Source organism: Cynoglossus semilaevis, chromosome 19 (genome assembly GCF_000523025.1).
Source record: "Cynoglossus semilaevis isolate Cse_v1.0 chromosome 19, Cse_v1.0, whole genome shotgun sequence".
Lineage (NCBI taxonomy): Eukaryota > Metazoa > Chordata > Actinopteri > Pleuronectiformes > Cynoglossidae > Cynoglossus > Cynoglossus semilaevis.
This window is the reverse complement of record NC_024325.1, coordinates 11,002,151-11,027,123: the sequence shown is the minus strand read 5'-3', so window position 1 is coordinate 11,027,123 and position 24,973 is coordinate 11,002,151. Positions and strand designations below refer to the sequence as shown.

Genomic DNA, 24,973 nt, shown 5'->3' with positions numbered 1-24,973 from the left:
TGTGTTTAGGTTAAATGTAAAAACATGAAGAGACTCTTTGTTGGTAATTGATAAGGAAATAAAGCCATGAAGCAGACCTGAACCAACCTCCCCAGATCACCGTAACTATAACATACAGCCATGTTTACAGTTGATACGGTAAAACTCACTAGCATTTCAGGTCAAACTAATGTGAATAGAGAATTCCTCCCTCTGGAAGTCATGTGACTCTATTGTAATGGAACTAATGGCAGTGGGAGGGAGGTGACAGACCTCCACTTTCAGGTGTAAAAACTTTACATAACAAAGGGGGAGGTTCTGAGACAACGCTGTCCTTTAATCTCTTTACTTCAGCATTGTGAGGTGCCATCTGAGTCACATGACAACAAAGCCGTCCCTTGACTTCAAAAAAACCCCAATAACTGAGTCAGTGACTGTTGTTGTGTTACAACAACAGGTAAATATCCTCCTACCATGAGTCGAATGTCAAATTTCTATTCCTCAACCTTTTTGCTCATTGTTTTACTTTCAATGTCTGGAGCCAATAACCGGTGCACCTTTATATATTATTGCCTTATAGCAGTGGTTCTCAAACTGTGGTACGTGTACCACCAATGGTACACGAGCACTCTCTAGTGGTACGTGGGTAAAATTAATATTTTTTATATTTACATTTTCAATTGAATAAATCTGAAACATACCATTCACAATTAATACAACATTTAAGCATAAACATCTTTATAAACATTTATAAACATCTCTCCTGTGTGGTGGAAGCTAACAGTGAAGGCCTATGCTGCTGACTTCTAATGTTGGTCAACATGGTGGTACTCAGAGAGATCCATGTTTTCTCAGATGTTACAGAGTACAAAACATTCGAGAACCACTGCACTTATGGTGATTTTCCCTCCAGTGTAAACAGCGACCTCTACAGGTTCTCTTTCCTTGTACACCCTGGTTAGTTCATTAAGATCATCAGAGAATGAGTCGTATCTACTTCTTTTCTTTATTTTTGCAAAAACTGTAGTTCAGTCCACTGAGCAGAATACTGACTAAATGAGATTGATTCTAGAAAAAATGAAAATGGAAAGTACAGTTCCTGACGTTGGCAAAAAAGCCAAAAAGACAGTGTCTGGACAGTTTCCGAAAGCCAAAGTTTTGAAAGTCAACCCTCGGACAAACTCTTTTTTTTCCCCCCTTGCTATTCATTTCTTTCAGCCTCTCCTTCTCTCTTCCAACAGAAAGCTTTCTTGATGGTTTTCCAATGCTCTCTGGGGTCAGACAAGCAGCACTGACTCAACACTGCCCACTCTGTATGCACAGCAACTCACGAGTGCAGCCTATGAAAAGGGCTTGTTTAGGGAGCAAGGAGAAGGAGTGGAAAGTGAAGTCGTGGCTCAGGCAGGACTGACTTTATGACCAAAGCAGTGACCAATAGCATCAAGCAAACTCAAGTTTCCTGCCTGGGTAAAAATATAGAGAGCTAGCAGGATGGAGGAGGAAGATATAGATGGAAACACAGTGAGCCTTTCTGTGACATGACGTACACACAGGAAGATCCCCTTAGACTCATCTCAAATGAATTGTGGTAGACGGGAAGTTGCCACGCAGTCCTGATTAATGCTGAGTGAATATTCCAATTTAGACAAGAAAGATAACATGTGTTTCTACTACCTAAAAGTCAAATGGTAAACACAACCTTTAAAGCTGCTGTCAAAGTCAGCGCTTTGATGGAGCAACATATGCAGCATATTCAAGTAGACAAGAGCTCTGATTGTTGTTCCCTGCAGACAAGAGATGAACGTGATATGAATGAGATGAGGTCATTTCTCCGGGTTTGGATTTTCAGACTTCTCTGCTCATCATCAGCAACCATCAAAAAAGTCTTCCATATGAATGCAAAGTATTTTGGATTATTACAGGCCAACTACATTAGCTGAGTTATTAGTGAGGATCATCACTTTTAGACTTTATCATTTTATAGTGTAAGCCCAGCAACAAAACAGTGTGCTGTCTGGAGTGAGTGAGAGATGATTGACAGCTCTTCTTAAAGCAGTAGGTGGCACTATAATATGAAATATTAACTATAAGAGTTGCTTACTGGTATATTCTCAAAATGATAAATGTATGCCTGTTTAGTATTAAATATGGTTTTCCATTTTTATATGTGAATTTCTTTCAAATAATATCCCTACGTAACTTAGAATATTTGTTTGTATACTTTCTATATTGAGATTTAAAGATTTAAAGCTTCACTTTTATTTGAATCAGTATCTTAAGGCAAAGAAAGAAGTTAAGGAATAAAAATACTTGACTTGACGAAAGTATCCTGAACAACCTCTGTGACTTTAAGAATGAAGCCAATGTTAAATGCAGCTGTCAAGTTTGCAGCATGTAGACCTGGCAAAACTATGCACTGAACCACTTTGCTGATGAGAAGAAGACAACGGAGGAGTAAAAACATCTTGAGGACATAAATATATCAAGTGAAATAGAGGGAACCACTTCTGTGCATGGTGAGGTTGGCTTCAGCCCACTGTCTAGACCTGAGCTCTGGGAGTGAATTATTTTCTTGGCTGCTCTGCTGACAAGAAAAATGTTACCTTGGAATCCTACTAATAGAGAACCAAAAATTACATGACCTGGAATCTAGTCAAAGGAGACAAAATATTTGATTCATGTGTTAAGAAAAAACCCAAAACACTGTCCCACAACAGCTCCACGGTGGCATTTCTACTGGGAGCAATGAAAAGTTTGCACAACCTCTAGTGATTGTGTTAGTGATTTAGTAGCTTGATGGGTGCAATTGGGGATTAAGTGCATTCCCTGGGGCAAATGAATGTAATTTACTGAGTTGTATTTATTTTCTACGACACAGAAAGAGCCAACACTTAAGATTGTTAGATGCTAGGAGGAGAGAGTGTTGTAAATCAGATGGTGAGTAAACAGTAAATACCCTTGTGTGCACAGAAAAAAGCATATGTTTATTTAACCAATTTGAGCTCACAACGGTACTGCTAAGACTGTAAGAAGTACACACTAAAGTCATCAATATTTCTTTAGGGTTCAATCAATATCCAACGTACTCCAAAGCTGGTAACTAGAAGATGGTTCACCCATTCATCCATGAGGCGTCTTCAATTCTTGGAAAAGTTGACTGCTGGAAATAAATCTGATATTTAGCCTCTGAGTGGCTGAATACCTGAAGGAAGTGATTATAGCAAACCACGACCTCTGACCCAAAGTCAGACATTTGTGATCCGAGAACAGTTCAGTGCGATTGACTTCTACTTTTAAGGTAATAAACTGTTCTATTCTATTCTATTCATCACGAGAGTGTGTTCTTAGTTACAGCATGTTCACTGCGACCTGGACTGACACTGCCTGTTTGAGAATATGTGTATATTCACTTAATTAGTTCCAGACCTAGATGGCCACAAAAAGTAAATCCACACCCCACCCTTCCCAAGTCTGGTTGGAGGAGGGGGAATTAGTGTCTTTAGAGTGAGGTTTTTTTTTTAACTATTCAGCAAAATCAAAAACTGAAACAAAATCTTAAATTGCTCAATTGGATAATAAAGCCCTTATTTTAAACAACAGAGCAGGAAGTACAACAACAAACTCAATAAAGCTCTAAATGAATAAAAGCAAACTTTCCACAGATTTCCCATAAGCTGAAACAATAGCAACTGCCTCAAACAAAGGCTTTAATCCCAATCTGGTACACGCCAAGTCAAACACCAGATGACTATGGGTCTGGAGCATTTGAGGAGAACTCAGCTGAATCAGCTAGATGTTTCAATAACAGATGGGGAAACATCACGCCTGGTTCACAGAACAGTGAAATTACTGATTGCGGTGGCTTCACATAATTGTACTGGGTTACTGTGTGTCTGCTCTGGTCTCCTCCCACTCTGTGAACCACCGCTGTCCACATGTGAAGATAGAGTGTGTGCATTAGTGCTTCTTGTTGTGACAAGAGGAACGAGGAAGTGCATTTGGCAAAGAGGAATGAAATGGATAGAATGACTGATCTGTCATTCTTGAATATTTGTTATTGTTACCATTATAACTTTGTATTGGAAAATGCACAGTTATGTGTATAGTACACATATACAGTATATCCAGCGAAGTTGGGAGTACTGTGTTTAACCATTACCTGGAAGGAAAGGAATGATCCTGCGCTTTGGGTCCTTCTGGCCTCCCTCCACTGGGAATTTGTCCAGCAATTCCATCTGAAACCATACAAAAAAAGTGAAATATTTAGTTTCCGTAAATGTCTTTACCCTTAGAAATACTACATGGATATGTATTTAACAATATGCATTATACAGAACTGGAGAGAGGCAACTCGAGAGGAAGAGCTTGCATTTTTACAAATCAGCAGTTCCTCCTAGGAATTTGGCCAATAAAAGAAGGTCTGCCAACGATTAAGAATGTACCGAGCAGATGGTATGGTTTTCCCCCTCTGCCTCATACGCTGCTGCAGCTAAAGGTCTGTTTGCAGCAGGGCACTGCTGACATAGTGGAATATTTATGTCATTTTCAAAGGAAAAAAAAGAGGCTCTCTGTATTTACTTAATCATCATTTCTTGTAGTTTTACTTCATGTTTCGTTTTTCTTCAAGCTTAATCTGCCTTTCAAAAAGTTCAGCTGTCTTTGGACTTTAGCACTGACCTCATTGTAGCTGCATTTACCAGCGCTCTTGCCTCATTCCCATTTCCGTGGGTGTCCGTTTCCTTTGGTCAAATCATACTTGTCATCAAAGCACAGAGTTATTTGGGCATGTATTCAAATGTGTGTTTGTGTGCCTTACACTTTCTTTGCAGCTGAAGCTTTTAAAACAGCACCTGGCCACAATGATCAGAGAACTCCAGCAGCGCCCTCTCTTTTTAGTCTGATGTATTTTTCAACAACTGAAAACCTCCACTTACATCTATCTTTATTATTACGTCTCTAATGAACAACAGAGCAGAGCTTTTTTGGTCATTCCTTACAGGGGATTTTCAAGCCCCATCTGCACCAATCGCCCCAACAGAAATCTTAACAAATTACATTTCACACTCACTGAACTAACACCAAGCAACTTCATATTTTATAATGACTCATAATCAGTAACAACCCGAAGCTCAAAAAGAGAAAATAAAATCGTGTTTCCATTTCCCACCAGTGGTGCCCGCCCCACACATTGAGAAGCACTGGAGTGGAGGAACCACCCATTTAAATCAGTATTTTTTGAAACAGAGCATGTATACAATGATGTATTATATACACATGTTGAAAAGTATGGTAGCTAATTTAATTAATCATTTCATACATGCTGTTAGAATACTGTGCTATTTTTCTGTCTTGTAATTAGTTTTAGTTTAGAATGTCCTTTAACAGTCCTGTTCACTCCATCTCTCTTTTGTAAAATACTTCTTTCCAATTTTTTCTTCTGTGAACCTTTTCTTCTGTACATTTTAGAATTAAATGACATGAAGGTAATGATATTGAACAAGGACATGGTGTCCTTATAATGAGTTCTGACCGTGTTCTGTTTAATGTCGACATGACACGGTGATTACACCCGACCAGAGTGTGCTACGGGAAGGACACTGATGAGAGAAATTAATGATAACTTGATATGATAACAGAAGGACGACAATGGCAACTACACGAAAAACCCAGTAAAAGAAATAATAATTTAATATCCGAATTAAATGAAATGAATGAGTGAACTACAGTAATTCATTTGTGAAATTAATCAGGTTCAAAAATTTTAATGCATTTTGAGGCTTATTGTTGCTCTAATACACATGGTGTTATTTACACATACATTTATCTCGATTAATCATGATTAATCTACAGCTACCCTCTGATTAATCAGATTAAAATGGCAGTTAAAACATTGAATAAAATGAGGGAAAACAAACATAGGGTGGAATAGTTATATAGGGTGAGGTAATGGAAAGAATACTGAAAACAACATGTCAAATACTTCAAATACTTTAATGGACTGCCTGTCAAGAAAGCATTGTTTCCATTAAATAATCAGTGTCTAAAACCCTGAGGATAAACAGATGACTTGGACATACCACTCAGGCCTCGAAAAGCTCATATGGTTTAGCAATAAAGAGGACATCTGTTAACCACATGTCTATACATCCCTGCTGGCCTTTAGTTGTTTCTTTCTTCACTTTTTCTTTTTCTTTCACTTATATCTTGCTTTACAAACTGATTCTTATTTCATGGAAAACAGTTAAGGCCTGGTTACGTAAACCTTTGCAACGAGTTTCCAAAATCCCTGGAGTTCAACAAGTCATTAAGGATGAAAAAAGACAAGAAAAAAAAGAAAAAGATATTTACTTCATAAATCTACGTCACAGAGGTTTCACACACACTTGAAACGGCTCAAATAGTTGTAGTACCATTGATGTACGTTGCATCAGTCTGCGGTCAGTTTTCACTGGGAAGGTTGCACATGTTTAGCTTCATTAAGAGTTAACAAAAGGATGAGTAGGTTTAAATGCTTTACTATAGAAACATGGACACCTAGAGAGAGAGAGAAAGAGAGAGAGAGAGAGAGAGAGACAATACCCCACACGGTGTAATTGTTCCCATGTGTCTGACTCTGAGTGCAGGCACACCCAGTCTCTCTCTGTCTCTCTCTCTGTCCGCCTGTCTCCGTCTGCTCTGGAGCATATATCTAGTCTGTAATCAGAGACACTAAACAAGAAAAGGCATCTGCAGGGTAAAGTTGTCCCTTTAAAAATACAACTGACATCAGACTAACACATCAAATATTCATGTTGGACTGGCTGGAGGTTGTGGAACAAAGGCAGGGCCACAGTTCAGTGCTGCACTGTTCTCCACTATGAGGAATGTTATTTGAAGAACATGAAAGACATCAGGTCTTTTTACTGTGGAGGTTGTAAAAAAGACAGTATGGTCAATCTACATGTGCATACAATTCAGTGTGTAAGAATCGAAAAGAGCTGGTTTATAGTCTGTAGTCTGTGGCAGTCTATATAGTGCAGCTCTAGACTTTTGTAATTTGTGAAGGATAAGGCTGAAAATTGTCCTGGTGAAAAAACCATGTCCTCAGAAAATATATCTTCTTCACAAACCCCCCGTATTTCATCCCAATATAGCCTCAACTTAGATTCAGATTTTACAAACCGTGAGTGCAAATCCAAAAGTGGCTTAGAGTTCATCATTATTCCATATTTGTGATCTAGTCCGTCATAGAAGTCTGGGATTAACTAGTGCCTACCATCACAGAGACTAAAGGTCATGAACATTCAGCAGCTGTTCCTACATTTGCCCTTTTTACACAGATTTCCTGTGACTCCTTTAACCTTTAACCAAACTTTCAGCTGCCGGTAGTGATCGTAATTGTTTCCTTGCCGTGTCTCTCAAAAGTTTGACACAAATTGTTGCACCATGATGCTCTTTTTCATGCAAAGACCAAAGTTTTTCTGTTGCCCCTAGCTGCAGGCACCACTCTCTAAATAAGTTTAGTGTAAAAACATTCTGGAGTTTTAATAACGGTTTTCTAATTGGAACTATTTTTTTTAACTAAGTAAAGACTATCTGCTTCATATTAATAGGAGATGACAAGTAGGCTAATAAAGCACGCTGCTGTGAACATGATGTATAAACACTATAATTGTATTCTTGGACTGAATAACGTAATCTTCTGCAGGGCTGTAATTTGTCTAGTCTATATCCGCTGTAACCACATCAGCAACCTTTAAAAGAACGGCCTAATACAGAAGAAAACCCAAAGAACAATGACTGCTCTTTTTTCAGCAGGCCATATCTCAGTAGATTCTCTTACCCATTAACTGTGGACTCATGCATGAGGTCATCTTAACCCTTTGCATTCATCCCTGCTCTAGAGGGGAAAAGCCCAGCTTTTGTCGGTGGCAGAGCTGAAGAGTAAGAAGGTGACTAGGTCAAGTGGATAGGCTTCAGTTAGAGGCAGAGGCAAAACGTTACTTTTAAAAGGACTATGTGCATATCTTAACAAAGAACAGTTTGTAATTGCTGTCACAGTAAAGAATATGTGACAATATACAAATGATGCTAGTATTTAAATGACTGCACCCGTCACTTTATATTCACAAAAAGCTACCTGTGTGTCTTGTGCAATTTTATATCTGTCTTTAATTAGATTTTATACACATCTTGATTATTTTATCAGTGTGTGTGCAAGCACAGATGCATGTGTAAAGGGCACATGGGGGGGAGGGCAGATAATATGAATGTGTGGACAATAAAAGCCTTCTGTCGTTGGACTAAGAAGTGACTACATTAACAGCCATTACTTTCACTTCATTGCGATTTTTTTTTTTTAAATCCCACACTTTTTAGTCGATCCCTAAAGAGCCATTCTCCATCTAACTGCCAAGGTCAAAGCAGAGGAAACAGCATTTAGATGTATGGTCGTGACTCAGTGTGTCCCAAAGTACACGAAGTAACTTAATAAACCTGCTTGAATTTTGATTTAGGATTTCAATAAAATATGATCAACATACAGTATATGTCTAATATCTAATAATATTTTATTCAAATAATAAGTGTATAATAATGTAAAAACAAATGTGTTGTTTCTCACAGACATCATCCAGCACTACGGTGCTACCAGAAAGAATTTACATGTTTTTCACTAGTAAATAATTCATTAGTTACGTGGCCGTTCATCTGTTTACCTTGTGATTTCACCAGTTGTTTAAAACTCCACTGTGTCCCAGTGACACACTGAGCTGCTGGAATGTTAGTCACTAGAATACCAGACTCTTGATCTCCCCTGGAGGCCATGAGCATGGTTCAAGTTTCTGGTATCATACACAGCCCCACCCGGTCTCCTGTCGTTGCTAAGGCAAATATACATCTATCAATGCATGGATATATTTAGGTATATGTTGCTGGGCCTACCACATGATGAAATATATAACTATATTTTAGCACATGAAGCAACTTTGGACTTTGGTGTTGAGGACATAAGTGAGTAAAGACAGTTTCTGTTCTTCCGTTGTTGCTTTAGTCACAGCAGAGGTCTTGGAGTGACTTCCTGCAGACCCTCTCAGAGGGTGTGAGCCCCATTTTGAAGACCTCTGATTTCCAGAACTATGAAATACGTATTTCATCAAATTGTTATGACCACACAAAGTGGACAAATATATTTGTATTTAATATTTTGGCAGTTTGATTAATGCACATGCTGATATGTTAACGTTTGTCCAGACTTCATGATGTCCAACAGTGGACATTTGTTTGTGTGTAAAATGACACAACTTTTAAATACAAACTTCCATCTTGTCTTTCTACTTCTTTCCTTTTCCTATCCTTTTTTTACTCCCCCATTCAAAAGGAGCAGCAGTGTCTTTTTTTATGTTTGTACTTGTAAAACCAATAAGACAGTAAAAATCTTGAATTTAAACAGCTGAGGATGTTTAAAACCTCAGCTCGTGAAGCCAAGTGCACATCTGTGCAGTGAGAAGAATGTAATGTGCAACAGGGAGATACATTTCCTGCACTTCTGTATGTAGCAACTTGGGCTTTTATAGAGATGGAGATTAGATTAAATTAATTAAAATGTATATTACAAATAAAAAACTCTCAGTGGTTACTTTTTTATCACTCATCTTCCAATGTCCTCATTTGGCTACAGGACCACGGATGGGAAACAAAAAGCTACCTATAAAAAGGTGAACACCAGTAAATTATAGTAAAAATGTTTAATTACCTTCACTATAATGTGTCATCTAAATAAACAGGTGTAAAATGAAACAAACGGTTTGTCGTAACAGTAGATGCAAACCCCGAGGCTGAGTCAATAATAGACCCTGAGCATCAGCTCCCTGGACCAGCTGTGCTGACAGGATGTGGTGAAAAACACTTCCTGTTTGCCTCTGAGGTGTTGTAGTGACCAAGTAGTTATAAGTACCACTATTTCACCTACAGCTGTGCTCAATTCACAGAGACTGCTGAATCACACAGGGCACAATTTAGAATTATACAGAAATGAGAAATGACCCACACAACCACAACAAAAACAATAGAGCTTTACCAGAAATGAGGAAGTGGAATTGGAGGAAATAAGTGACTCACAACTGGGTCATCATCCTTTTCCAGGCCCTGGGATGACACCCCATGATTAGAGTGGGAGCCAAGGTGAAGTTTTATGAGATCTATTGGAACTAAGACACCAGAACACTGTTATTTCTAAAGGGTTTGTCTTTAGGATCTCAACTTTCAAGAAGCATGACAGAGGTATAGACACAATATCTCTATTTATATTAGTATTACTTGCTTCAGTTGTGTTTAATGACATGTCCCTCAATACTGAGGGTCCGCCCACAGGCTGCCTTCACAGCAAGAAGCAGCTAAAAACACCTGCTGGGGATCTCCCTGCTGAAGTCAACATAGTTATATAGTCCTGACTCTGATTGGTTGGTTGTCACAGGAACAAATTATCATTTTAACAATTATAACGTTCTACTGAAGATTTGATTAGTTAAAAGCCTTAGGTTGAAAGTAACTTGTGCTTCATCTAATTTCATTCAAACTCCAACACAAAATATATCATCAGTAAGAGTCAAAATATGGCTCCATGTTTCAATGAGCAGAGCTGTGGCGCAAAATTCTTGACACATATGCTAGCAACATGCTAGCAGCTAACCTGTTAGTTAGTTGTTTTAGTATACAGTAGGACTAACAGGGGGTGGAGGGAGCTTGGGGTAAATTCATGGAAGGCTGACATAATTTATACTCATCCATTTGTTTATGCTTATTGCATTTGCGCAGCTATAAATTCACATTGCGACAAATGAAAGACTGTGGGCAAATAATATCCACTTGGTAATCAAATACTCGGACATTTTATGGCTAATGTAATATTTAGGGGCACAGAAAACCCTCCGAGGGCCATTATAATTCTTTTTCTCATTTCTCATGTTTGACCATGCTGATCAATAAAAAGGCATTAAATTTCCTTAAGTTGACAGTGTGCTTTGCCCAAATTGACTTCCTGGGTTTCGTGGAGTTCATGCTCTCGGAGCTCAGACATGACCAAAGCCCCTGATCCATTATCTCCGTATAAGGAAGGGAAACTGAGATACTAATGAGATTCCCTCCTTGTGCAACAGACATCGCCAGCATGACGATCGAGAATGATTTAGACATTTCTGTGGTCATCACTGCAGTCACAGCATTCATCGCTGTCTTGTGCTAACTGCATCGGGACTGGCCTTACGCAATATAATTACCAGTGTCATATGAATGTTTGGTGGTGGATGGAAAGCCACTTCTGCATCTTCAGGAAAGAATATTTAAAATCATCAACATTACTTTCCACCTGAAAAGAAAATCCAAAGTACAACAATGTGGTTTCACACACCCACAGTCAAACAGATTATCTCACCTGCAGGTCGAAGAACTTGCTGTAGCGTCTGAAAATGATTTCTGTGCTGCCATCACTCCAAGACACTTTGATGATGTAAACCTGGAAAAGCAAAGCATAAAAAATAGTTTTAAGGAACTCAAGAATTGGCAATAACTGCTGAACACTTGATCATCCAAAACCCCCTGAGGAAACACTTGTGACTAATCATGTTGGTAATTGGCAGTGATGTGACGCCTACTGAGGGCAGCATGATGGAAAAGGAAGGAACATCATTGTCAGGCAACATCCACCCACAGTCCCTGTCATCATCTGCTCATGCTAAATGTTGTCTAGTTACCTCACTGCCTGAAACTACTTCCCACAGGTGCACTACATTATTTGAAGCATTCAACCATTTTCACAATGTCAATAAACAATGTCACACTGTTAGTCTCTAACCCTTGTAAATTAACAACCTTGTGTAATAGCTGCAGCTCAGACGTAACACTGTCTACTCCTTTAAAGAGGAATAAAAGAGAGGAGGCATTTGGGTGACTGGAAACTCCTGGGTGGCTGGTTTTGTCCGACTGAATGTTGCTGGCTTCAGTCCCAGAGGTTCTCTGGCCTTGCTCTCTCTGTCTCCCTCAGGCCATTTAAGTTTTGATACTGCTGTTGAAAAGGCATCATTGAGTGCTGCACAATTTAAGTCAGAAACAGAATTTCTATGCCAGTGTTTCCATTTTCAGTTGTTGTTTCAAATATTACCTTGTGTTATTGGTGTATTATCAAAGTATTACATGTATTTGGCCATCAAAAATGTTCTCATCTATCAAACATTTGGGATGACAACGCCCCACTGTTCCACCGTACTGCTAGCTTTCTACTAGTGGGGCAGTGGTGGCTTGGTGGTGAAAGAAGTGGACTTGGGTCGAGAAGGTTTTAGGTTCAAGTCCACCAGTTGCCAAGTTGAGCATTGTTTTAATAAACAAAACAATGGTGTCAGTGTCAACATCTAAACGGTGTTTTAATAAACAAAACAACGGTGTTTTATTAAACAAATAAACTCACAATATATGGATTAAACAAGTCTCAAAAAATGACTTGGTGTCAATTGTAAACGCACCATCATTCACCTTAACAGAGGATGTGTGTTCAGGGCTGCAGCACCTCTTCAGGTGAACATTGTTGACCTCTGGTATAATCCGTTATGGAGTATATTTTCAAGTACTAGAACATGCTGGATTAAGTATCAGGCCCCATATTGATAATAGTTATGGTATAAGTTCATCTGTCTAATCTTTGTGGGTATATGAGTGTCTGTGTGTGTGCAGGGATTTCAACAGTCACTCTACAACACAGGATACACCCAGCGACACAGCAGACAGATGGAGAGGACACGGGACCTCGAGAACTCTGTGTCCTTGATGGACAACACTCGCAGCAGTAGGATGCAGCACAGTCCAGGGAGCCAGCCTTCACTTCCTCACATTTTATGGATGCAGCTCAACATATGCCTACATTGGCACAGACCCAGGTGCTGGCTGTGGACACAGAACAGTAACAGGAACACCTGCGGTGGAGATTGGCAGACTCGACTCTCCTGCTCAGGTGATGTCATATGTGTTACTTTCATCTGACCGTTAATGTGTGTGTTTGCATTCTTAGTAGAAATATTAACCACCATGACACGAACCCACTGAACCACCTACGTTAGAACGATGAAAGATCTATTGTCTGTGCAGTACAGAAAAACGTCGAAACTGTTTTGGCTTTTTGTCAGTTTTGTCTCCCACTCAGACTCACTGCAGTACCAGTGGGAGACGACTTGCATGACTCTTTGAATGGAAAAGAAATGTCCACACACATTCTTTTGGTCTACCAACTTTCCTTTCCTTTCCTTCTGTAGAAGTCAATTTGAGAAAATGTGATAGGAGTATAGAGACGGGAGTATAGTTACTTCTTTACTACACGATGATAATGTACACACAACTCAGTTACAACATGTCTGATCAATATACTGCAGTTAACAATGAAATACTACATTATATTTAAACCCTCTTTTTGTCAACAAATAACCTTATATTTACTGCAGTGACCTTAAGACTAGCTAAATACTGGTCAGTGATGTTGAACTACATTTTAAACTGAAAATGCACACCTTTAACTATTAACCCACAAGTGTTAGTCAGTACAGTTGGTGGACTGGACTGATCGGACCACATGAAACAGGAAGCATCCATCCATCCAGTTTTATTAAGACTTTTGTTCATTCACATTTTAAGACTGTTTAATAACATAACATTTTCAAATAACATTTTTAAAATATGTTTCTCTGAAATTTCTCTGTCAAGTGTCAAGTTTGGGTTGTTTTTTGGGTTGTTTTTTTTTTTTTTTTTGCCAAACATAATGGAAATCTCACCCGTTGCCAATCAGTGTTAGTCATTTGATGAGAATATGATGCAGGCGTGACCTGGTGCGGAAGAAATATCCCCCAGAATTGAACTAAAAAGCAATTATATTGTTGTGATACAACAGATGTTTTTAAACTTTGATAGAAGACATGCAGATAAATATTTTTGTCATGTCATTAAAATAAAACTTTTTCACCTTTTCTTTTAACTTTTTGACTTGCCCTCAAATGTGCGTGTATATGTGACACTGCCAGTCACATGTGTTTACTGAGGTCACATGGGTCACATTTATTTAGAAGTCACTGAATCAGATTGTTGGAATGAATAAAGAGGATGCTGACTCATACAAAATGTTGAAGTCAACATTTACTAAGTTTCCAAAACCACAGAAGAATCTTTGACTTTGAAGGTTCCCTCTGTACTGGATATAAACTTTAAATATGATTACTTAAGTTAAAGTCAAATCATAGTTTATTTTTTTCTGTTGAAAGTTGGAGTGAAAACCTAGTAAAGAAAGAAGGTTGTTTAAGTATTTTTTTTTTCCTCCACTCCTGCTGCCTTGGTCGGCTGTAACTTGACACTCTCTTTGTTTTTACTTTACCAGACAGGAAAGAAAGACGAGCTACAGAATAAACCTCGACCCGCTTCTCAGTTCGGGAATCTGATTGCGGTAGTTTAGATGGTTTAAACAAAACGGGTCTTACATAGTGTTTGCTGGGACTCCTTCGTTTCTGGACATCCTGCACGGTTACTTCTTGTACGGTGCGCCGTGGCATGGTGTCCGCCTCTTTCGGTTTCCGTTACACAGATGGGAAAAATGAATTCCGATTAATTCGGTAAAAATATGGATTATCCCGTGAGTGTTTTTTTTTTGTTTGTTTGTTTGTTTTTTCTAAAGAGCGACCGAAACCAGTAAAGAAAGTTTGTGCGGCGGCGCTTCTTCTTCGTCAGCTGCGCCGCTAAGATCCGCGACCTTTGGAGCAACAAATGTCTTTCTTGAAACGCCGTGAAAATTCCACTCCAACATTCGGCCGTTCGAAGGCCAGAAGTCAACGCTCGATCGCTTTCTCTCTTCGCCCCTTTACTTGAGCCTTATCCCGTCCCGCTGACTGCTCCTACCACACTCCCAGCCTATCCCAGCTCGCCCAATCCCATTACAGCAACTGGGGCGAGCATAAGCTCCAAGGACCAGCCCCGTCCAGCAGCGTCACTGCAAACCACAGGCTGAGAGAGAAGAGAGGAGAAGAGAGAGGGGCTGTGATCGATGCACTGTATGACGCTGTATGACTGTTGCACTATTAGAGATTTATTCACGATGTTTGTAAACAATATGCAGACAAATACGTGGTGCATATATAACATTTTAGAGGTGCGTCTAAAGTCTGGCCCAGGGGTCAATCACAGCACACAGATTGGTTTCATATGGCCCTACAACACAAATAAGTATGAATTAAATGTTTATTGAAATAAACAGCATTTTACCTTCTATGGGTGGACCATTGATGTAGTTTAAATCAATTACTCCTTTATCTACTTCTGTTCAAGTGCAGGATCCTTGCCATGTCTGCAGTGGGAGCTGGAGCCTGTTGTTGCAGATATTGGACAAGAGCGTGGTACGCACTGGAGATTTTCAAAGGTCCATGGAAGGGTCACAATTTGACAAACTCTCAAACTCTAACTCATTCTTATGATCAGTTTAAAGTGAACTATAACCCAACGCCAGCGTGTACTTGGACTGAGGGAGGAAACTGACCATCACTGGGCAACAGAGAAGTCATTAGGCACATTTTACCTTCATCTAACAGCAATTTAATACTTCATATCAGAAAGGCATTTAGCCTCATTTAACACATACACACATTTGAAAAAAAAACGTCACCTCAAACATTTATCCTCACGGATTTTTGACTGATGGTTATAGCTGTTTAGCTATTCTGTCTCAATGTCTTTATATTTCGGCTAACTTTAAGCTATTTTGATCTTAGTAAACTATGCCCTTGGCTACTGTTTAACTATTTTGATAACTTTGAACAATTACTTTCATGGTTCACTTTCACTAAGTTGTTCTTCTGTTTATTAGCAAACCTTCTGCACAGTTGTTTTCATTAGAGTTTAATGACTTTCATGTTTATATATTTTTACTCTGTGTTAAGTATGTGTTTATATGACTATATATGTTTATTAGACTTTTTTTCTTCTGTTTTTTTACATTTATTCATATAATTATCTCATGTCATATACGTGTATTAAATCTAGAATAAAGGAAACGGAAACGTGATGTATCTCAGTTGTATTCATGACTTCTGGTCTTTGCAGATATACAGTATATACTAAGACTAATGGTTCCTTTTGTTACAACAGGGCTCCCTCTTTTGGTATTATGATAGCATTGCAACCATGATGTATATGTGGCACTTTTCCCTGCATGTGTTCTGCAAAAAGCCTACCGCCTTCATGAGGCCAGTTACCAGTTGCGCTAAACACAACAGTTTAGCGCAACTGATGTGGTTATTGAATGATCTCAAGAAATTGTGATTTATTTTAAATTTAAGATAACCATTGATGAACCATTGATCAGCAAAACAATCATAGGCATTTCCCATAGGTGACAACACTGCCAGCTTAACTGCCACTACTTTGTCAATAGAAGGTTAATGCAACATACAAAAGAGTTTTTTTACACTTAATATCAGAAAAACAATTCTGAAGTTAAAATGGTAGACAATGGAAGCATCTGTAAGCAGCTGTAAAAACCCCACAAGCTGTGATTGTCTAATAGGCACAGATAGAGAAAAAGGACGGTGAGAGAAATTGAATTAAAACAAAAATGAAGCTAAAAGGGAAGTTTACTTAATGGACCGAGCTCTGGGATTTTACGTGTTCTGATGGTCTTATCTTTCTAGTTATTAATACAGTCAGGTGTGCTCTGCTTTCATTACAGGACTGAAAATGGAATCTCACTGAGACTTTTGGGAGTTTAGTCATTTTAGGTTTTTCCCACTTCAGCTTTAAACAAGACGTCACATTAATTTGGAATACTACTTTAGAATTTTGAGGAAGTGCACTTCAAAGTTGGCTAATGAGAAAGCAGGAGCTAGTGGGTGTTATTAAAGTCAATTAGAAAAGGTAAAATCTTGTAATTTGGCACAGTTTAAAAGCTGTATATTCACCCAAATGTGGCATCTATTAAATTCGCTATTTTAAAACACACACACACACACACACACACACACATATATATATATATATACATATCAATGGTGATTAGAATGCCCTCAGATAGTAAAATCTGACCTGTTTGCTTATTACTCTAAAATCATCCTCATTTTTCTAAAGACTGTAATGAAATCTTTTACATATTTTGACCATTCAGCAGACAAAAACAAGGATCAAACAAGCTAGCTACCAACATAGAAGCCACCCAAAAGTGGGATAGTCTACATGAGGCATCACCATTAAAAGATCCAGGCTCCTAATGACCAGTGTCTGAACGTTAATGTGGTATCATGGCGAGGTAATGGCTCTCTGTGATGTCTAATCATGTCTGCTTTATCAGGAGATGAAAGGAGCTGACAGTACATGTGTTTTACTGATAATGCAGTTCAGTTAGAGGAGAAGCGAGGGCTAATGATGTCTTATCAACTTAGGATGCTCACCATGGGTACACACAAGTATGTAAAGACACACACATGTCTGCGTACTCCCACTGCGCTCCCACTCCACAGGCGTGTACACTGATGGATTACTTTACCCGGCGATGGCGGCCCATAGAGGGGTCATTACTTGTGAACAGGCTTTGATGGGGTTTCACATGCACCTGGGTCCTGGTGTCAGAGGCAACCAAGAGTTCAATGAAGTCTCAGCTTCCCTTCTTAAATACCGTTTCTAATCCCCTGAAAGAACTTCCTTTTAATTCTCACCCAACACCTCCACCATAATAACCTTAGCGCTGCCTTTGACCTGGCCAAGACCCTACGAATTACAAGTTACAGGGATTAACGTTCGTTGGTAACAGCATCATTGATATAAGGTGTAAAAAGCTCATCTCTGTTCAACTGTCTGTTGAAGTAGAGACACGAGTACTTTGTAGCAGTGGGGGCTGCTCTGAGATGGCAATAGAAGATCCACTGCCTCTGAAATGTCATCAATAATTTAACAAATACACTGTACACTGTGTATTTCACATCTTATTTACTTTAAGTGCATAAAAACACAGATAACTTCATCCAGAATTTTCTGTTTTTCATAGATTGTCCATTGCCGTTTGTATTCCTTTAGCAGACTGTATAGAACTCTGTTTAACTCAGCTTCAATTGACTTTCATAGAACAGCACTTAAATAATACAAATAAAACCAGGTTGGATTTTGTGAATTCTTGATAAACCCACTCTGCAGAATTCTCAAAAAAAAAAAAAAAAAACAAAAACAAAAAAAACAAAACAAAACAAAACAATTAAACAAATAACATCTTTTAGGGTTCTGCCATTCTTACATAACAACTTTATTTTCAAGATCCTATTACATTTTCCTATCCAAAACGTTTTGTTATAACGTTACAACTTTATTCCAACAAATACACGACTTTGTTGTTATAGAATCAAAAGATGTTTTGGTAATTATGTAAATATTGTTCCCAACATAGCTTTTGCAATCGTGCATTTTAGTTCAATCCGAGCCATGTAAAGTAGGATACGTAGAGTACATTCTCCTTGTCAGTGAAGGCATCTTGAATGGCAAGGCCTTCCCCCCCGCCTCCCCCATTTGCACTTGTTGTGATTGGCAGTCAGGGCGAGTAGCTTTGTGTTTCCTGATGTTTGTGTTCGCAGTTTGTACTCACTCAAACCTGTGGCGTATAAAACCAGGTTTGGAAAATGTTCAAATAATCAAACAACATCTGGAGATGTAACTGTGCAAGCAGAAGAACCCACGCAGAAGATTTGAGATAAACGCCCCACTCAACAACATGAAACTTTGTTTTGATTCTGTGCTTGATGGAACACGCGTGACCTTAACAGACCCTGGATATCTAGGCCTCCGCTCCGCCGTGGAACGCAACCCGTGGAACTGTGTGTAAAAAGAGTGGATTATCAGATAATATGTCAAATAAAACCGAGCAGCAGGCGTTGTTTGCACCGAAGCGCTGCGGAAAACCAAGTGGATACACTACTGCAAACACGGATTAAATGGGGTTCAGTCCAAATACACGGACGGCAGTCATTGACGTGGTCACCAACAGCAGCTCTAAGTGAGTACAAAACTGTTTCTTCTTTATTTTGTACATGCTGTGGTGACAATGATATGCACTGGTTAAACATTAGTTTATTAACAGTTGTTTTAAATGGACAAACGAGAGTCATGTAAATACTGCAGCTGTTTTTGTTTTGTGATGCGGATATGTTGCACAAGGTTTCGTTTTTCAGACAGCAAAGTTCTCACGAACGCATTTTTATTTAGTATCTTACTGCAATGACCTAGCACCTTATTCTAAAAGTTGTTGGACTGAAGACCATCTGTGACTGAGTGCAGTTTTTGGGAATTGTTTTCATTGTAACTTGGAATGAATGAAGAACACTTTACTTCGTGATACAGCATGTTTACAAACTTTTAAACAACAAGTTTAAACAACGATATACATGCTGTATTTGTAACTATTGCTTTTTTTAACGCAGTAAAAGCTCAGAATCATAATTTAATTGCAGAAATTCAAATAGTAGGGAAATGTATCAATGCACAAGCAGAGTACAAAAATCCATGAACCGTTTTACAACTAATTAAATTAGAATATGAAATATAATTGATTTCACCAGAGCTGCAGATTATGTTAAGATTCAATATGGATGGTCAATATGGACTTGTGTGAGCATGCACCCTCTGGACAGAAAAAAACAACTTATTGTTTAGTTTAAAAAAGAACTTTGATTGTGCAATTAGTTGTAATTCTCTTGACATTTTTACTCTATATTCTGCCTGAGCATACTGAGTGGATGCTCTTTACAGACGTATAATAATTGTGCTTGTAGGCAGACGGGGTCAGATAATCGTGGCAGCAACTCTAATTATGCTGCCCAGACTTAAGCCTTTGATTATCATTAAGTCTATTAACCTCACAGACACGGACAATTCCCATCAAGTTACCCTGGCACAACAACACACATATGGGCACTGTGATAGAAGTGAGTGGCTTATCACTAGCAGGCCTTAATGGGAGTAAAAGGGCAAAGTCATTTTCCTGTGCAATGGATTTAAATGGTAAAAACTGCAAATGTTGGCACCAGATATTTAAATTATTTTTATTGATGTGTGGGAGGCACATTTATGTGTAGTGTGTATGCTGACTGTTCTCATGGCAGTTCTGTTTACTTCAGAAGACAGAAACGCAAACACAATCACCGTTAGTAAACCGGCCGTGTGTGGATGCTGCAGTCCCAGCACACTCTCCCCACTCATCCTCTACTTCCTGTCGAAATAGATATCGACTTCTATAAAACAATCCTTTTCTGTTTGGAAGAAAAAGCTCACTTTATTGACTTCTTGTTGCTTTAACTGAATATTACACAGAGCTTGTTATTTTCCTACACTGTGAAACCTAAACAAATTACATTCCTCTTGTATCTGACACTCGTCAATACCAACTGACGATGACTATTGACCTTCTTTATTGAATCAGCTTCTGCCATTTCTAAGTGTTATTAATAAAACATGTTCCTGCACTGAATTACATTTCAATAATTTGCTTTTCTTGTGTTAAGCTAAATCTCTAATTTGTTACCTAAAGGTTAACATTTTTATATACTTTGAAGTGGTAATGTTTGGCTTGCAAAAAACCCACATATACAATCATGTAAGGCCTGCTATCAAGTTGACACTGAACTTCAGTTGGAAAACAAATAACATTGACTGACTGGTGCACAGGTTAAAAGCCGTTATAGAACATTAGGTCACTGGAGCAACACGTTTCTGAGTGTGATTTATGTGTGTATGTAGATGAGATATTTCCTCCCATGTATTAAGATTCCAAGTTGCAGATTTGAAATGACTTTGCATTTCTCCTTGTTTTAAGTTGTGTGCCCTTCCTGGATTTGCCTTGGTGTAGAATAAGAGTAAGGGTCACATAGACGGTGTTTGAAAGGATTTGATTGGATCGTGTTATCCCAAGGATCTGAGGGCTTTGCAAAAAAAGACTAAATAGGGAATAGTAGAAAACCTCAGAGGGATAAATGTAAAGAAAGGTCTATGTCGTACATCCTCTCTGGGATCAGCAGATGAGTTGCTTTTATTCGTTCATAAAACCAGGCTGGAGCTTAGAGATCAGGCCTTTTCAGTTGTAGCTCCTGCAATCATTGAACAGGCATCCTCACTTCCTCTTTTCAAATCTCTTCTGAAAACTATTTTTATTTTTCTTCTCAGTGGCCTTCAACACTGTATGATTTGGTGCTCACTTTATGCTTTACTTTCATTCTTGTCTCGTTTTTTTTTTTTTTTTTTTTTTTACATATTTCTTATTGTTCAGCACTTTAGTTCTGTTGCTTTTAAATGTGCTTCATAAAGATTTGTATTTGAATTGGTGTGGATAAGTTTCCATCTTGACTCTTTGTGTAGCCTTTCTTGATGTATTTTTTACATGGAAACCTAAATTCAACCAAGCGCCTTCGTCTTTCAGCTCCTGATAGATGTGATGTTTTCTCTGCGGCGTCTCTGTCAGTTAACTCTGACATTTCAAAGAGAAGAGATGCCACAAGTGTTTCCTAGCAACAGTTTGCTGCAAAAGCAAGCCCCCCTCCCTCTCACTCTCCTCTACGTTCCCCCTTTAAAATCCTTCCTTCCCTCAGATACCAGTTGCAGCAATGCACCACTTGCTTCTGACCTGAAATACATTCTAATTCTCCTGACTCTCTCCCTGCTGCTTTCCACAGCACGCTGCCAGCCCCTCGTCTGATGACTTCCAGGCCCTCGTCATCTGTAAAGAGAAATCGCACCAGAAACCCATTTCATGTTTCAAACCAAACTCCCTTTGCAGACAAACACCCAAAGCACCCTCGCAGTGATATGTCACCTTTTACGAGCTGAACGTTTCCTGGGCACACGCCTGACTCATTCCCTTTCGTTTTTTTCTTGTCCTTGTAATGCTTCTCAGGTAAAAAGAACATCACACAACAAGCTTGTAAAAAATCTTTGGTGGTTGGCTGATTGATTGAAACTACGCTGCAGATCTACATCAGACTTTTTTTTTTTTATCACAGCACTGAGTCACAACCACTTTCTCCTGCTGATTTGTAAACATCCTCACAGGGCCTGTAGAGCTTCCACCCTCTCCCCTCTCTCCCCCAAATAATAGACCTACAGGCATGTGGGGCATAGATATTAACTCTGCAGTGCTCCAAGCTACTGACAGGGGGCACTAAAGTTTGGACAAATTGTTCTACTAAAAGCATTTCGATGTCTACCAGGGGAGGACTTCCTAACGGTGTTAGTGAACTGAAGTCTGGTCACACTCCTCTGTCTCTCGCTGTGTCTGCAGGGAACAACACAGTCAGGTTGAGCACACGTAAACAAGCAGTCCATGTCCTTCATCCCTCTTGTGGATTCCCATGAACCCAAAGCACTTGATAAGACCAGACCAAAGAGCAGAATAGTTTGGAGCTGGGTTTTAAGAATAACACTAAATGTGACTGGAATCATAACATCAGTCTCCTTCAAAGGTATGGACTTCAGCACTGTGCTTTATTATGAAGCCAGATGATCTGCGATAAATGTCTTTGTAATTTCACATTGGAAGCAAATGATAAAATATACAGAAGCCCCAGCTGAATGAAAAGTAATTTCAAAAGTTATTTGAAGTGAGAGATGAAGAGCTGGAACTCCAGTGGCAAAAATGAATGGACCAGGGTAGGCATAAACACAGGGTGGCTGGTACAGGTCAGGGCGATGAATGAACGCCACAGCCAGTTATGTAAGGATCAGAGCATGTTTCATAATTGATGGATCAGAGAGGGGAGAGAATGAGAACACAGCGGGGAAGGTGGCTAAATCACATTTCACTTTGATGAGGGAGAAGCCAGAGGTTGGTCATGAAAGATGAGGTGGAGCTGGCCTATAAATTAATTAAACACCAGCAAAGTCGGAGCTTAAAAAGCAGGGCACGGGGAAACTTCTGAGAGCAAAAAGTTGGATGTTTATTACACTTGTGACTAAAGAATGAACAAAATGTGCTGAGTAATATTTGAGACGCCGCAGTAGGGAATTGGAATCAGAAACTGAAATACTTTATTGATCCCCAAGGGGAATTGTGTTTGTGGTACTTTTGCTTGAGAGTTTCAAAAAGAGGAGAAATGTTTAAGAAATAGAGAAATATTTAATAAAAAAACAAAAGTAAGTATTCACTTTTATCAGCTGCTTTTAACATAACCATTGCTGTTCCTAATTCTATACAGGTTTTGCATTACATAAAAGATGACAGTATACTTTGCTGTCAGTGTTAAAACCTTAGAAACCCTGATTTTGTTTTGTCTCTTCAGTGACGCAGACCTGATTCAAATGAAGTTTAGGCCATGAATTTACTTTTGTCAATAAAACCAAATAAACGACCAGATCGTATCTACCTTTATGAACCTGATGAGATTTGGAGTCAGCATCTGTTGCCATGGTTGTCGGCAGTGGCCAGCATATTTTATTTTGCTGGTGATTTAGGGTTGCTGGATTTTTCATGAGCACATACACATGCCTTGGTTGTTGTGTTTGAGTGTGGAGGGATCGATAAACACTACTACTAGCATCGCTGCTGTGTCACCTCCAAAAATCACTCTCATTTTCAGTAACTCTGACTGAGTTTCCACACATTTCCACACTGCTAATTTGCAAAGTCAGAAGAAAACCCCCATATAAGTCACTCCGGAGTATAAGTTGCACCAGCCAGCGAGAGAGTGTCCTCTAGCCGCTGTCATTGTGAAAACAATGAACATGTACATTTTCAATGGTAGCAGACACTGGTACACAAGCCTGGAGTGCCCTTTCGTGGCTGTCAGTGTGAAAATAACAAATGTGAAATTATATATTTTAATATACATGTCGCACTTGAGTATAAGTCGCAAACCCAGCCAAAGGATGAAAATAGTGCGACTATTAGTCCGGAAAATACGGTAGTCATTATTTCCATTGTATAACCACAAAAAACAACAACAGCATCTGCTCATTGTACGTTTAAAAAAAAACAGTTGAAAAATTGGTAAAATCTAACGCAGTAGTGCACTCTATTAAAAATAAAAGTAAAAAAAAAGCATAAATAATATCCAAGACTGCAAAACAGCAGTACCTGAAGGCACACTCGCTGTGTCTTTTTTATTTATTAGTATATTAGTTCATTGTTCCTGTACGTACCCATGCATTTGAAACTGAAATCATTGCAAACAGCCAGACAAACGTGGTCTTGTATCCTCCTGTAACAGGATTTAGCCTTTATTATCAGCTTGAATTTTCACCTTTCACTCTCCAAACCACCTGTATCTTTGGCTGCAGCACCTCCTCTCCGCTACTGCTGTTACCCCAGCCACAGCTCATCCTAAGTGTCTTAATTGCCAAGCCGCTAATTAAACTTACATTACCTGTAATTATAGTCTTTTTTACATCATGCTTCTGAGATAAAACTCCTTCACTTTTACCCCACTGTATAATTAGCCTTAGTGTGCACACAGAACACACACAATTAGAGCGAAAGTGATACTAATACACCTGTCTGCTTGGCAGATTAAAAAAAGTCACATGTGCTATGGCACTAAAGGTACGATTCCTCGACTAAAGAAAATCATTAATAATCACAAAATCTATATTCTGCTGTAAAAACAGAGGTCAGGCTTATTTGTTTAGTAAAGCTGGTAGGATGTTATCATGTAGTGATTCATTAAATATATTAAAACTCTTCTACTCATGCATGCAGAACTTTAACACGTATTATTTATGTACATCTGTGCATCTTTGTTTTTTTGTAATGCTTCAGTCTCAACATCAGAACGAGTGGGAATGTGATCTATTTGAATTCCCAGGTAGGCGTCGCCAGTAGATGGCAGTAATAATCCACCAGTTGAGTTCACTGAGGCAGGCAAGAGGCACGTTGCAACAGCAGGAACCTCATAGGTTAATTACATAGCACTCTCATGTGAGGGAACGTGATCTTTCAAACAGTATCTAACTGTAGCGGAGCAAAGGGGCGGGGGGCGGG

At 39.0% G+C, this 24,973-nt stretch overlaps 1 protein-coding gene across 4 annotated transcripts in view; it reads right to left on the bottom strand.

The window, feature by feature from the left end:
* sh3pxd2b (SH3 and PX domains 2B) overlaps positions 1 to 14,911 on the bottom strand; it is a 30,387-nt gene extending 15,476 nt beyond the window's left edge. Inside the window, exons 1-3 of one of the 4 annotated variants that reach the window (XM_017041707.2) lie at positions 14,466 to 14,911; positions 11,390 to 11,470; positions 4,139 to 4,214 (exon numbers count right to left, since the gene is read on the bottom strand). In XM_017041707.2, coding sequence (XP_016897196.1) covers positions 4,139 to 4,214; positions 11,390 to 11,470; positions 14,466 to 14,537 — 229 coding nt within the window. In that variant the 5' untranslated portion in view covers positions 14,538 to 14,911. The remainder of the gene's footprint in view (positions 1 to 4,138; positions 4,215 to 11,389; positions 11,471 to 14,465) is intronic. The other 3 variants (XM_017041709.2, XM_017041710.2, XM_008332923.3) reach the window with 3 other exon arrangements.
* Positions 14,912 to 24,973: the final 10,062 nt, after the last annotated feature.